Consider the following 15,792-nt stretch of genomic DNA (forward strand, 5'->3'; position numbering starts at 1 on the left):
TGAGCCACAGGAGGTGAAGCAAAGTCATCATAGTCGTCTGATTAGCCAGTTCATTACAGTTTCTTCCTGCACTGTGCAGCCTTACAACCAAGAAAAAGCAATGAAAGTTTATTTGCTGATTATGTAAAAAGCTGATTTTTTTGCCCATTGTTTTTTTTACGTTTCTCTCCTCTGCATCCATGCCTTTGGCAACGCTGTGATTTACAGCCTGTGTGTCATAAAAAAAGACACGTTTACAGCTGAGCCCTTACTGTATATGAACTGGATTAAAACATGTTCTATTTGTTCGTCAGATAATCACCCAGCCCATTAGAGCCAGACAAACTGCCTCTGCCAGAGCAATTCCAGTCACCACGCCGACTGCCAGACTTAAACTCAGCCTCATAAAGTAAAACAACTGGGGGATACGCCATTTTCAGACATGGATTCATTTGCTAGTGTTAGACAAAAGTTTGTGTGGGCTTAGTCTCAAGCAAAGTCCCCCGAGACAAAGAAGCAGACCTAATGGAACAATGGCATGGAGGAAGGCAGAGGAACTTCTCCAGTGTTTGGCTGAGCAAGCTCTCCTGGCACGGCAGACCAAATGAGCTGCAGTGCTGAGGAGGGCAGACTTGAGGGCGGCTGTGGCTCAGTAAATAGAGCATTCATCTGCCAAACAGAAGATTGGTGGTGCAATTCCTGGCTTCTCCAGTGTCCTTGGGCAAGACACCGAATCTCACAGTCATCTGCGTGAACATAGAAATCTTTGGATCCACTTGTCCGTGGATTCAATAAAGGCTTTGACATGGCTCAAGATTGACAGCAAAATGTTATACAGAAAAATCACACTCGCTGATTTTATTTGAAATACTGCTTAAGCCTTTCTCAAGCATTATTGGTGAGGTGGAACACCCAGTTCTCCGGTCCAAAAGAAGCCCTATAAACTAACAACAGCTGAGTCCTACAGGAATTTAGGGAACATCCATGGTTTTAGATATTTTGGATGACGAGAGGAGTTTCTCTCCAGATGTGCCTATTCCAGTGTGGGTCCTTGGGCAAGACCGTTCACACTACTGCCTATGGAGCCAGAGAGGGAGCCCCGAGTCCGGGTGTCCCTGTGCCGGTCCCCACCCCGGATAAAATACAAGATCGTGCCAGGAAGGGCATCCGCCGTAAAAATCTCTGTCGAAACCGCATGTGCGGTTCGGTGAAAGCTGATTGGCTGTGGCGACCCATGAGGGGATATGGCGAAAGATTCAACAGCTATTCAGTGAAGGGAACAATATATTGGCTTACAGACTAAAGTTTGTTAGAAAACAAAAGTAGCTGGAGTCAGGTCAGTTGACCAAGTTACCACTAGGGCTGAGTTCTCTATCCTCATTCATTCTATCCTCATTCATATATATATATATATATATATATATATATATATATATATATATATATATATATATATATATATATATATATATATATATATATATATATATATATATATGCTTAAAGCTTTCTCTAACAATAAACCACTGGCCTTTTACCATCACTCTGCTTCATTATCTGACATGCTAAAAATCTAAATCTAAATGAAAAAACTTTATTAACTAAAACAAATTAAGCTTAGTTGCAGACCCCTGATTTAAATAGTTACTACACAGCCACAGAGCTGAAAATGCTCTTTAAATTCACCCTAAATGAGCCAGTGGGACAAGTAATCACACTCCAGATCACTCTGATCACTAAGCTTTACCCAGATAATTTGCTGATCAAATCTGATCACAGAATGAATGGAGGTGAATCAATCAGTAAGCATGTCATAAAAAGTGCACACATGTGCAGGAAAACTGACTGCAATGGTTTGTGCATTTAGTTATGCCTAAAAAGTGCTGAGTAGCTGAACTTACTTTAGCTCATACACTGCAGCGGCACACTGCACACAAATTGAATACATGAAAGAAATTTGCAGTTTGTGCAACCAGATGAGTTTTTTGGAAACACAAAATCTTTTTAACAAAACCATTTCTGTGACACCGACCCATCAATAAATGGAACTGAGAGATGATGTGCGATAGATTCTCACTGCTTTTGAGAGAAAAGTGATTTTAATGGAGGTCCTTGCATGTTCCATTACTGCAAAATGTACTTTTATTATTTTTTATTATACAAATCACAGTGCCTGTTTGTAACACGGCCCTGTCAGAGGCAATAAAATAGAGTTTGACAAACAAACCCAAACACCCCTTTAATATAATTGGTATGTCTTCTGACTTCTGTTACATTAAAACAGACTTTGGGTTGGGGCTGTAATTCCCCTGGCAGTGGGCTTGTTGAGCCTGAAAACATCTACAGATGTAGAGGGAACAATAAGTGGAGGCAGAAAATATAGGTCAGGCAGGTGGGGTTGAAGTGGGTCCAGTTGCGAGCTGTCTGGTCATGTGAGTACCAGAAAAGGAGTGGAACGTGAACAAAAACCCCGTTTTACCAGAAACGTCACAGCAGATTCCTTTTTTTTATGTCAACAATGACAGGCAGCTTTTTTCCCCCTCTGGAGAATTTGTGATTTTATGTCACAGCAAGTACTGTGTTTCAGTTAGTTTGAAAGCCCAGGGTTTAATTCACAGAGAGCGGTAAAAGCTGGAAACAAAAACAAAATTGGGAGCGTGAAGTGGGGAGTTGGGACATTCTGAGCTGAAACCAAGCTGAACACACATTTACTAAATTTCCTCTCACTAAATGAAGTTACTTCTGGCGTCCCAAAAGGCGAAGGTTCATGCTGCTGATGGACACATAAAACAAAAAAAATAAAAAATAAAGTGTAAGCAGCTAATATGGTAGTTTCATGCTCAAACAATTTCTCTAAACTAAAATAAGCAAAACAAAAACACACTTACATTTCATAAATCCAATTTAACATAAAGTTTTTTTTTTTCCCTTAAGAACTGCAAACAACATGAGGCTTTTTAACTGTACACACATTTTGAACTTAGACAAAAAATAAACAATTTATAGTTTCATTTTTATGTTACATTTTTACAACATGATGAACAATTTTGTCTCCTATTTGCAGCATTTGACATCCTTCCAGCTTGAGTGCATGACTGATTATTAATTTTTTTAAACTTACAGAGCATGGTGGAAGAAGCCGGCTTTGCAGGAGGCTAACTGGAAAACATGAGTGTGTTCCCGTGGGACTTCATTACAAACCTGAAGTTCAGGTTTCTGCCGGTATGCTGGAGAGCTCTCCTTTCCTTTGCAGCACATTGCCGTTCCAGACGCACGCTCCACTATATCTTTAAGGAAGTGACAAATTTAGGACCATCTCTCTCTTTTCTCTTTTTTTCCCCCAAACATGGTTTTTTGCTTCATCACAAAAATAAGAAATTATAACGATCTGTTTACGCAAAGCTGGGTGCAGACAGAATGGAATTGTTTATCCAGACGATGGGACATCGTAAAGATTTCCCCACCAAAACAGACAACCCGTAACGCAGCCAGACAAAGCAATACACACTGTTTCCAGGAAGAGCTTCCAGCGCTGCTGTTAACTCAACTGTGCCTGGGTTTTCACTCAAAGCGCAATAGTCAAAACAATGATCCCCATTCTAAATTAAGAGGATAAAAAAAAATCCCCTCTAGTGTGTAATGATATACTTGTAAAATCTTTTGTTTTGTTAGTGGCATGTGTTCGCATTTATGTGTAAAAATGGATGCCAACATGATATAAATATGTTATTTTAGTAATTATTATAAGTAAATGTTACAACATTTACAGAAACAACTACATTCAGTTTATTGCGGCCGGGCCTTTCACTAGCTGCAGCAACTACAAAGAAAGGGAAAATGGGAGCAGATTGCAGCTATTGGCTCACACATTATCATAAAAAAACTATGCAGATGTGTCACTTTTGATCTGCCACATGCACAGGTTGATGCCACCTTACTGAAAACTGCCGAGAGCAGTTGCAGAAAAAGCGAGGTTGCACAGTGACACTAAAAGCTTGATGACGCTCCACATAGGGAGCAATGTTCCACATGCAGATAGTTTAAGAGGCAATGAGATGCTTGACTTTGAAGCTTGACTTTTCCATGGAAGGCCCAATGACAAGTTTCCTCTGGAAATCAGAAAGTCAAGGTCCTTCAACTTACATTGTTATAACAGTTGTGCCATTAAAAAAGCTTGACTGTTTTAAGAAGAGGTGAAAGATGCAGTAGAGAAGATGAGGAGGAGATAAAATGATGAAATGATCTTTGGGTGTTAATTCTTACAGATGCAATAAACGTGCAAGCATTTAAAAATATAGAATAAAATCCACTGTGCATGGGAGAATGCAGCAGAACACTCCATGTGGCCACTTATGGTTGGTCACAATATATCTCTGAAAGGTGAAACAAAAACCCAAAGACTGCACCCAGATCAGAAAGCGGCGCTTCACTCCCAATTAGTATCCACTGCTGCACAGAGACGGTGAGTGTTTTGTCAACAGCATTGTGCAGACAGAACTGGTGTGGCCCTTCAGGAGTGCACACAGAGAAAGTGTAGCTAAAAACACAGCTTAAACTGAGGAATGTCAATATTTCAAAGCCCTCTGCTAACTGGTTAATTGTTTCAAGTTTACTATAGATACTGTGTCTTTAATCCACCCTTTCTGTCTGACTATCCTGCTTTTGCAGGGACAGATTTACCACAGTGGGAGCTTTTGTTTCTGTTTTTATTTGAAACTCGACAAATGAAATGCAAAGGCCAGGGAAAATCATTAGAATTTCCTTTCCCATTTCCTTGTTTTGCTCATTCTAATCACGGCCATAGAGGCGTGTTTATCTTAGAGTTAAATAACTTACTGCTGAAAGCATCTTTGACTCTTTATAGGAATGCATTTTTTAAGGGATACAGAAGTATCAACAGTATTCTCAACAGTATTGCGTAGCTCTGCCAGCCTGGTTAAGTTCCTACTTCACACAGTAGGGGTCTCACCAGCTAGAGGAGCCCTCTACTAGCTGGTTAATTGGCAGATTGATTCAAAGTTTACCCAAAAATCGCATCCTTATGCACTATAAAAATACGGACTAGGACGAACACAGGGGACTGCAACTTTCAACACTTTAAGAGCCATTCAGGTCTATTTCTCACCAACCACTACCCAAAAGGAGTTACAAAGTCTTCACCCTTTAAAAAATAAGCCAAAACTTTGTATGTATGTCATTGTTACAATATGATCAATTTAAATAAAATATTGTGTTGTTGTTTTTTCTAAATATGAAATAGTTTATTACTTTCGAAAGAGGTTCACATGACTTTCTTTTAAAATAAAAGACACTGTGCCACTAATCTTAATGCACTAATCTTAATGCAGCAAATGTAATAGTGGGTAGTGTACTGTCAGCAATAATAATAAAAAAACTGTTTGTTTTACCATTTGTGGTGCATCTCAGCCAGAAATGACTTAATCCAACAAACTAAAATTGAAAAACAACTAATTAAATGACCCTTGACATGTTTTAAACCATAAGGCAGACTTAAAATCCTTCAACTTGTTGTAAAATAGAAAATCCCTCTCATAACCTGGTGCACCTTAAGTATGAAATCTTGTGGAGCTAATTGACTTCTAATTCATTTTCTGTGGTACACGTTGCTCAGAAATCTGCCAAAGCGCTTTGGTAGGACTTTGGTAAACTCCAAAAGATTGATGGATTGTTGGAGATTTACAGCTACCATAGTCAGAACCTCGTAGAGGGGTATGTGCTGTCCTTCAACTGTTTGTGAATGAGTTGAATCAAGTTTAATTTAGTTTACTTTACTACACAATAGAGTAGTAAAAGTAGTAAAGGAGCCAAATGTGGCTCCAGAGCCTCAGTTTGCAGACCCCTGGATTAGTAAAACCAATTTTTTTTATCCTAAAAAGTGTAGTATAAAAGCATAATAAATTAAATTAAAGTGAAAACTCATAAACCTTTTAAACGACTAAACTAAATAAAGTAATTATTGTTATTTTGTATTATTTAGTGGATAATTCCCTCTGGTGAGTGCATGCTAAAAGGAGCAGCCAAAGTTTAAATAGAAGCTTGTATTTTTTTTCCTTATTTTATATTATATAATTATAATTATTATATCTTTGCTTACGCTAAAGATGTTTACACTGACATGCCTGACTGCAGCCAGCAGATTTTTTTCGAACCCTGCGGTCACGCTTCACTATAAAACTAGTTTCTGTGGGTGTGGCCAGTCAGACAAATCTGCTAGGTCTGCCCAACGTACTACGTACCCTTTCCTCCAGTTTTGAGAATAGAATGCTGGATGTCCCATTCATCTTGGTTTAAGATGTATTGCATTTGTTTCTGTCACTGTCATTCTCCAGTCCACGATGTCACTGTTTTTTTTCCAGTCATCTGATCAAACTGACTTAAGATTTTCTTCCTCTTGATGCCTTCTCACATTCCTTTCCATGTTTCATCTTTCCCCTGTCCTGTTTTTTCAACCTTGGTTGTCCACAGGACTTCCATTTTATCCTATAAGTGACGCAGCTTTTCCTTTCCTGAAATATTTTGTCCTTTAAATGAAATGTCAAAATGTAATGAGGTTGTGTTGCAGTATTATTTGTTGTGTCTTGATTTTTGCATACATTCTGTTAAAAATGAATTGCACTTATTTGTGATATTAAAACTTTCACTGATTTATCATAGTCGTGTGAATAGATTCCTTCTCACTTGCTTGCAGGTGAGTAAATCTCAATAAGAGTTTGGTAAATACGGTACTCAAATAGATGCAATGATGTACGGTGTAAAAGAGAGCAAGGGCCAATACCAACATAACATACAACGTAATGCTTGTATCACTAGAATTTGGAATAGTTTAGCACTTTAACCCTTAAACAGTCAGTAATGGACATTTTGTGACAAAATAAATACCGTAAATTCCGGACTACAAAGCGCACCCGATTACAAGCCGCACCCACCCATATTCACGTGTTTGACTGCTTTTATACATACACAAGCCGCGTCAGAGTACAAGCCGCGCATGTGTTTGTCGATAATGTCATCCTTACAGATCACGCCCAGCATCCCAGAGTGAGTGCAATTCATTAGCACATTGTGGGTGGTGCCAATTTTGCCTCAGGGTTACGTATTTAAGTGTATCGACATCTGACAAACAGCATGGAGCTGTATTCTGTTCACAAGTCCCTCAGTTATGGTGTTTTTATTTCATTTTTTTTTTACTTATTGACAATCTAGGTATCTAACATAAAATTACAAACAGTAACCATATAATCAACATTACATCCCTCAGTTATAATGAGGAAATTTACATCCGCGATTCCACATTTCCCATGAGTCTTAGGGGCTAAAGGCGGGGCCAATGCCCGGCTCGCCATACTGTTGTACGTGTTTAAGAATTAGCAGCAGTGCATGGAGGGGTGAACGGGTAAAGCTCTCCTTCCGCTTGTGTCGCAGCAGCGTTATGGGAGTAGTTAGAAAACACAACGGTAAAATAAAGCAGCGGCGACTGAAAAGCGCGCGCCTCAGTGCGGCGCGTGCGTCAGAATTCAGAAGCCTCTGCACTCCGCGGACGCCTCTGCGCTCCGCTCCCGCCCCGCGCGCTCCTTGTCTCCCCTTCCTATCTACTCCGACACCTCTGGCCAGGGCAGCTTCAAGGAGGAGCACTTCGTCCCCGTTGCGCCGGTGGATGGAGCAAATCGTTTCTGTGCAGAGCAATCGGACTTAAAACTGTACGTTTTGTGTATGAGGGGCGGGTGCGTTGTTACGTGTGGGAGCCATCAGACTGCCATCGGCCCCGCAGCTCAATCAGCAGGAGAAGATGTCTCCAGCTCACACGGAGGCTGTGAGTTTTTCAAAGCAAAATTCCGCTTTTACGGTTTCCTTAGAAACCGTAAATGGAGTGTAAATTCACTCCATGCGCTGTTCTCTCCGTCACGCAGCAAACCGTCTTTTCCAAACCCGTTGGTGACGGTGGACTTTTTTACGCTGCTTTTAACGATTGCTTTTAACTTGAAAGCTTCATCATAATGTAGCGGCGATCACGTGCACGTTGGGTGTAATGGCCCCAAAGGATTCTGGGATGCGGCCGGGCATGCGTGTTTCGTTTTGTTGAACCATGACTGAAGTGTCTAAGACCTGAAGTTAAGTCCATGCTGTTTGGCTGCTAAGAGGTGTGTTGAATAAAAATGCCTCGTGCTTGGTCTTAGATGGAGAACTCAAACTATTCACTGAGTTCGAAAATACGTACATGGCGGCCGCCAATTAAATCCATAAATTAGCCGCGTCACTGAAAAAGCCGCAGGGCTGTAAGCGCAGGAAAAAAGTAGCGGCTTGTAGTCCGGAAATTACGGTACTTTATTTGCACCTTAATATTGCACGGAAGACGTGGTGTTTAAATAATGTTGTGCACCAACTGTAAACAGGTGCACATATCTGATAAAGAATTAGTCAGCTAAGTATTTCAAATATTTCACAGCTCTACTCCATACTGATAAACCCCTGTGTTTCTTGCTTTCTTACAAAATAACCTATTTTGTCCAAATATTTCATGCAAAATATGTACTGCCACCCAAATGTCTTTGCCCCCTTTGGATGCTCTCTAAGTTGCTGCTGCTGTCTCTTCTTCATCTGACTCTTCTTCCTCCTTTTCTTCTGTATTCTCCTCAAGAACATCCTTGTCTCTACCTGAATCAATCTCTTCTTGTCTGCCAAAAACCTCGTCCTCTTCCTCCACACTAGTGCCAAAGTTGGAAGAATGTGCAGTGAACCCCTCAATCACTTTGTCTCTCGCGTCTAATCTCACTGAGCTGTGATATTTTGTGGGGAAATATAGAATTAGTAAAAACATATTATAAAAGTAAGAAATCTTTTTCTCAATTCTAAAGAATGTTTTTTTATGAATGATGCTTGATAGAAAATAACTGATTTTCAAGCAGCTGCTGTCCATGGACCACATGTGCCTCACTGCTGGTGGCCATCTTGAAATCTAATCAGGCTAAACACAAGTCAACAAAAAATCATGTGAATGACATACGAGAAAAAGACAAGATTTTTGATAACTGATATGAATAGATGTGTTAAAACCTTTTAGAGCTGCAGGACAGGGTGTTAATGTTTATTTATGCTCTGGTGCAGGCTTCATTTTAGCCACTTAATCTGGTAGAATGATGCTCATCAATGCACAAACACATTATTTACCATATCTGCAGGTCTACATGTCCTTCATCTACATGCAACATCCTACTTACATGTGGCACTCAGAGGTTTTTTAGTTAAAGATTTTATGAATGTAGAATGTAGAAAAATGCAAAGTAGGATAATAAAAGTTTAGAAAAACATTATTATTTGGAATATAAAACACGTTAGTCTATGCTTTATTAGGCTTTAAATAACATTAATACTGGGAGCTTTATTATAAGGTGTTACCAATTAAATACAGAAACATACAACATGAAACTAATGTAGGATTTTTTTTTACAGAACTTTTTTTTTTGTTTTTTACAAAAATTTGTATTTTCCTGTCAGCATAGACCGGAGAACCTTAAGAAGCCCTTTTGGCTCCTATAGGTGTTTGTGGCTAACTGTAAGTTTTACAAGAGAACCAGATGGCATTGGCACCTCTGAAACAGTGACCTCACACCCTTCCATCTGATGGGGTGATAAAGGCATAAATGTGTTCCCTTGGGCCAACAAAGAGCAAGTCTCCTAGGAGCTAAACTCAGGTCTGGAAGTCCTCCGAGCCAGGTGTGAGGGGCCACGAAAGGGGCTTCCAGAGCACTAACTGGCCACAGACACCTCCAGGGCTTTGAGGAGCCAAAATGGAGAAAAATTAGGAAAAGTAGAAAAGTGAGATGATGTAGACTGAGGAAAACAAAAGTCCATGGAGCTAAGGTTGGGAATTTGTTATTGTAACAGACAAGCAAAATCCCATAAGTGTGTGTGTGTGTTTCAGTGTGGCTGGGGCTTTTTCAAACACAAAAGGCACATAGAACTAATCTTTATTCATGAAAGAGAGCAAGATTGATTAGTTGGGAGGTTTTTAATGCACACCAGACAGATGGGTTCAAGGCCACATTCTTCCTGCACCCCCTTTCTTATTCCTAATGGGCTCTGTTTGAAAGACATTGAAAAAAAAAGACACATTAAAGGTGATCCGTGTTTGATACTAAAGCTGCTACAGCTGATTTGTACTCCCTTCCCCTCTCAATGTGCACTTTTGAAAGTTTGAGACAACTAATTTACTCCCCCCTTGGGAATGCTTATGGCTTAGCTCCTCTTGGAAGCCGTCAGCAGCAAAGCAGCCAGATCTATGTATGCTTCTGACCCGTGCATATGGGATCCAGCTCATGCTCGGCTTGTGTTCTCCAACACATGCCTCATGAGGGAGAGTGATCGACTACACTTTACGTTTCTTCAGCTTGTCTGGAGAAATTAGGTCAGGAGTTGAAACAGGTTCAAAGGGCTTTCGAGAGCGTGGTAGTTTGGTTTAGTCTCTAAAAGTGCAGAGATAAGTTAAAGTTTTGGAGAGATGAGAAGGGGAGATACGCTGGAAGATGAAAAACAATGACATCTGAAGCTGATGTCTCTCTAGGAGACAAAAAAACTGCAAAAAAGAGAGAATGAGCGGATACCAGAGGTGGTCTCATCCTTCACAACAAACTGACACTAACAATTCTTACATGTGGTCAGCTTTAGTTTCCAAAAGCCAGTCGTCATCCTCCTCGTTCATGCTTTGGACATTTAACCCCTGTGATTTATCTGTCTGAGTCAGAGGCTGAGCCAACTTCAGGTAAAGCCTTAAAACATTTATGAACAGAGCCTGCAAATAAGGCAGCGTAGGCAGGAGCCATGTTCACGTTCATTACCTGTATTCCCTTTTTTCTTTGATTTTTTTTAATTAATTATGGAAAAGGTCAATAATGAGCAGGTCGTAAAATTGATGCGTGAAGCTGCAACATTTTCAACGTGCAGCCAAATCACGGGAAACATAAACACCGTGACATAGTTAATGAAAAAACAACATGAGAGGTGTCCGAACAATTTCATGGTGGTCGCTCCACCTGAAGAACTGGATCTAAGCTGAGTCAACATTGACGGCGTGCATCAAAGACAGTTTAATCAGGAGGTGCACAAACACTTTGAATGAGACGTGACAACAGAAGGAAAACAGAAGGGAAGTAAAGAAGAGCACGGGAAATGAGTTTTATGATCTGTAATATCCTGGCATAAGTTTTATTAGACACTAAAGCATGTGTGACCTGCCTTTCACAACAGGCTGTTAAATGATGGAGCTCTCAGAAAGACAGCCCGGCTTCTTTAGCATCAACAGACATGGTGTCTTGCGTCCCCCCCCCCACCCCCCACGCTCCTTAATCTTAACACAGATGATCTTTCACCTCACTGACATGGAACACATAAATCCAGCAGCTGCTACTTTTGGCCCAGCTTTCACAATCTGCACAGCAGACAGTTTGTTTACAGGCTTCAAATGTGTGAGTGTGTCTTTAAGGGTCATCAAGCGGAACCATTCGTTTATTTAGTTTACATAAATACATGTGCCTGCAGATTGGTTTATGGAAAGAAAAGCGAATAGAGGAATGATGAGTCATGATCTCATGGTGAGGTAACAGGGAACACCTGATTTGTTGATGCGTAGCAGTACCTTTTTGAAGTGTACATACCCCTGAGGATGTAATTCTGATAATTCTGGTCTGCCTCCGCCCCCACTTTTATCAAGCATGTCAGTCCTTCAGCCACCACGAACTCATGAACTAAATCTTTGTCATCCTGGAAAAGAAAGGAAAGAAAACACTTCTCAAGATCTCCAGTACCTTGTTTTAAACAAGAGACTCTGCTACACCTGTTTTTGTATTAGTAAAACCTCTAACTTGGACATATTTCAACCTATAAGTGTCCCATGTGATATTTGGTAAACATCATATTTCAGTAGATTGTTTGAAACCTGTTTATTATTATTGTTTAAAACATAGTAAAAGAAGTAACTTTGTCAGAAAATATTGAAATGGTAAATACTTATATAACGCTTTTACTACATTCTTAGACGGCCCAAGGAACTTTATAGTCACAGTCCCATTCACCCGTGCACACATACATTTACACACTAGTGTACACTGGCGCCAACCTGTGACCACCAGGAGCAATATGGGGTTCAGTGTCTTGCCCAAGGATACTTTGACGCATGGGCGGGCAAGGTGGGAACCGAACCTGCGATCTTTCAATCATAGGTCGACCACAAATAATGGTTTAGTAAAGTATTCCTAGAATAGCTTTTCGTCTAATCTTTGAACTTAAGCTTTCTGTAAGTTTTTGCATTGAAACCCTGACCGGAAAGATGGTTGAAAATGCCATTAATGTTCCTTTTTAGTGGTTTTTGTGCTTAAAAAGTGATAGTGGAAGACTTTAAAACATATGGCAATTTAGCAACATATGTAGGATCACACCAATATAAAATTCAAACTAAATAGAAGTAAAGGCATGATACACAAAAACCGGCAGAAACGTAAGGCTGGTTCTAAAGGTTCCTTTAGTTTTTTTTAACTTCATTGTGCCTTTTTTCCTTGATGACAAAACCACTCGCTCCTCTCACACCTGTCGGTGACTATAATTTAAGGCCTATAGCATCATGTTTTCAGCAGGATTCAACATTTTTCGATACACTCTGCTGCTCAGATGGGATGGAAGGAAAGCAGCAATAAACACTATGGGGTGGTCAGGGCTTTCTGGGTCCCAGGAGGAAGTCTAAGTGGTTCCAGAAGAGTTTTACCATCTATCTGTGATGGAGACTCCAGTCATTTGGCAGAGAGTCTAAACATACAGTAATGCATCCAAGTGACAGATAGAGCAGGAGTTCTGAAGGATCTGCAAAAGTAAGAAGATGGCACGAGAACTGTCCATATTCTCTATGAGTGATGCCTTATAAAGTCAAGTATGTACTTTCTTTTTCCTCCCTCTGTGGTTGACAACCCGCTTAACTGAGTTTAGCGTGTGAAGTGTGACCGGATCAGAACGCTCAGCAGCTGCCATGAACGCAGAGTCCAAGCACAACTCTGCCTCAGGAAAAGTCTGATTAATGTGTAAATATATTGTTAAATGTGCATGATCACTTGGAGCCCAGGAAAAAGGTTAATTACATGAGATTTGCAGCAGAAATTACAGAGATGTTGAAGGTGACCAAACCTTTGAGTTCTAAATGTTTTCCCAAAACAATCTAAAAGGCTGTGACAACGGAATATTACCTGAAAAATTTGCTTTAGGGAAAAAAGGGCTCTCCGAAGCTCTCGTCCCGAAGAGTTGTAGAGTTTTTCTGTAAGAAGAGAAAAAAACTGATCAAGAACAGTTGTTTTATAATTGTTACTTTAAACTTTTTGACAACCTTTGCTTTTCTGCATCAATCACACATTATTGAAAACAAGTAGCTAAATGTTAAAAACCCACAAGAAATATAGAGAGCTGAAGAAATTGAAGGCAGCTCAGAAAACATCTGCAGAGAGTTAATGGCCAGAGAAGGTTAAAACCTGTTGTTTTCTCAGGGAAAAATGACATTTTAGGTACCTCAGTGATTAAAGAAACAATCTAGGATAAAAAAAAAACAATTTAGACACTAAAGTAAAGGGAAAGTGTATAATGGGATATGTGTCCTGCACCAAACTGCTCTCTTTTCTGTGCATTCTAAGAGACCTACCAGTGAGAGGCGGTATTGAGTGCAGTAGCTCTTTCACCATTGCTGTGTGAACTCTCTCTGACTCAGCAAAACCTGGCAGGTTTTGTTGCAGATACAGCATCATGGAGCTCAGGGTAGTTTAATGCAGAGCAGGGCACACAAGGACTGACTATGTCAATCTCAATCTGGAAAAGAGCTTTGCTGTTTTCATCCAAAGCATGCTATCTTTGTATCGCACACGCTCGCATTACATGAAGGCAGCACCAGTACTCATACATCATAACTGTGAGAAGCACAAACAGCACACTCAGCCTTCATCCAAATGTGTATAAAACATGGAAGGCAGCTTAAAAAATGCAGTATCATAGTGAAAAAGGAAGACAAAAGAATGCAGACAAAAAAAAAAAACTATAAGAAATTTTTTTTCGCACAAAATTTCACATTAATCAGATAAGAAAAAGCAAAATATAAAAACCAAAGAGAATATGCCAACTGAGTTACAAGCAATTCTGTACTATTCATTATAAATATAAGTTTACCCCCTCCATCTAAAGAGCGAACACAAAAGTATTTTCATAGTTAAAAAATAAAGCAATATTCTTGGACAAATTAGATTTTTATTTTAAATAAAAAACTTCATTTACACAAATTGAAAATGTTGAAATCTTGCATTGTAAAAATATGTCAACTGGACCAAGGCCCCACCTTGGAGCCAGGTCCAGTGTCATGGCATAAAAGAAAGCTCCAGATGTACTGGTCTATTCCCATGAGGCCATGCCAAATTCAACTCAAAAGAATTATCTGGGAACAGCGTCCTGTAGGCCAATCACCCGAATGGACCACAAGGAGCCAGTGTTGTCATTTGGGCAGTGGTCAAGTAACTGTCTTAACCACCCGATCCATAGAAATGAACTCCAACCAACATGATATGGAATCATCCGGTGGGCTGTTATGGGTTTGGTTATAGCCCCCTCAGCCATCATTTATTGAGGTTCACCCAAGTGAATGAGTGGAGTTACGTCCCTACGCTCCCAGATCTTCTACAGGGGTTTTAGTGAAAGGATTGAACAGAGCACACTTTCTTTAAGTTTTTAGAAGGGGTCCTAGAAAGCGCTCCAAATGGGGACACCTCAATACCTGTATAGGCAATGACAGTGATATTTGAAATGGAAGAAACAGCCTCCCTTATCACAACCTCAGCAATGATCAAAACCCTATGTATAGGCATGAGTAGGTCTATCAGAGAACTTGGCACCAGAAGGTCAATTATTGAACCTTTTTTTTGTGGTAATTTCACCTCTGGCTGTGTGTCTTGGACTTAGGTGAAGATAGGGACTACACTTTAAACCAACCAACACCTGGTGAGTTGGACTCACCAGGCCCAAATGCACTGTAAGAAACTGTTGGGAACACCTAGCTGAACCCACTAAAGGGGTTCAGCTAGGTGTGAACGGGCCTTAAACTACCACATCCCAGATGTGGTAGTTTTCAACTACCACATCTGGGATGGCTTTAACCCGTTACCAAGGGAGGGTGGAGACATTGAGTCAGAGTAAACAATGTTTTCCATCTCCATTGTCAAAGCAGCTGTTAAAAGCTGTGGCCATGAGGTCTCTAGTGCCAGTCTGGGTTTCCAGACAAACCCGGTAATGGTCCTCAAATGTAAGGGATGTCGTTAAGATAAAGAAGAAATCCTATCAAATCTGGCTGGCTTGTGGGACCCCCGAGACAGCTAACAGGTGTTGGCAGAACAAGCAACATGAAGCACTTGCAGTTGCTGACATGCAGGAGGAAACAGAGGCTGGGGATGCAGTAGTGGGATAGTCCATTGCCCAATCTGGTCAGAGTTGTATTCAAAACCAGGATATAGGTGCATTTTTACTTAAAGGGGTACAGGAGGGTGTGCTCCAACTACAGGGGAATCTCACTACTCAGCCTCCTACACAGCGAAAGAAAATTTGGCTGAAAGTCAAACCTCTGATTCAGGAGGAACAGTGCAGTTTTCATCTTGGGCATCAAACAAAGGATCAGCTCTACACCTTATACAGTGTACTTTGAGGGTTTTTGGGAGATAGCTCATAAATCTGCAAGTGCTTTGTGGATTTGGAAAAAGGGTTTGATCTTGCCCCTTATGGTGTTCTGTT

General features: G+C 40.4%; 1 protein-coding gene across 2 annotated transcripts in view; it reads right to left on the reverse strand.

The window, feature by feature from the left end:
• Positions 1-15,792, reverse strand: part of LOC101157641 (FH1/FH2 domain-containing protein 3) — an 87,512-nt gene that overhangs the window by 22,365 nt on the left and 49,355 nt on the right. For both annotated transcript variants that reach the window (XM_023964615.1, XM_023964614.1), the window contains exons 4-5: positions 13,224-13,291; positions 11,649-11,754 (exon numbers count right to left, since the gene is read on the reverse strand). In XM_023964615.1, the coding sequence (XP_023820383.1) occupies positions 11,649-11,754; positions 13,224-13,291 (174 nt within the window). The remainder of the gene's footprint in view (positions 1-11,648; positions 11,755-13,223; positions 13,292-15,792) is intronic.

This window comes from Oryzias latipes, chromosome 16, assembly GCF_002234675.1.
Source record: "Oryzias latipes chromosome 16, ASM223467v1".
In the NCBI taxonomy this organism is placed as follows: domain Eukaryota; kingdom Metazoa; phylum Chordata; class Actinopteri; order Beloniformes; family Adrianichthyidae; genus Oryzias; species Oryzias latipes.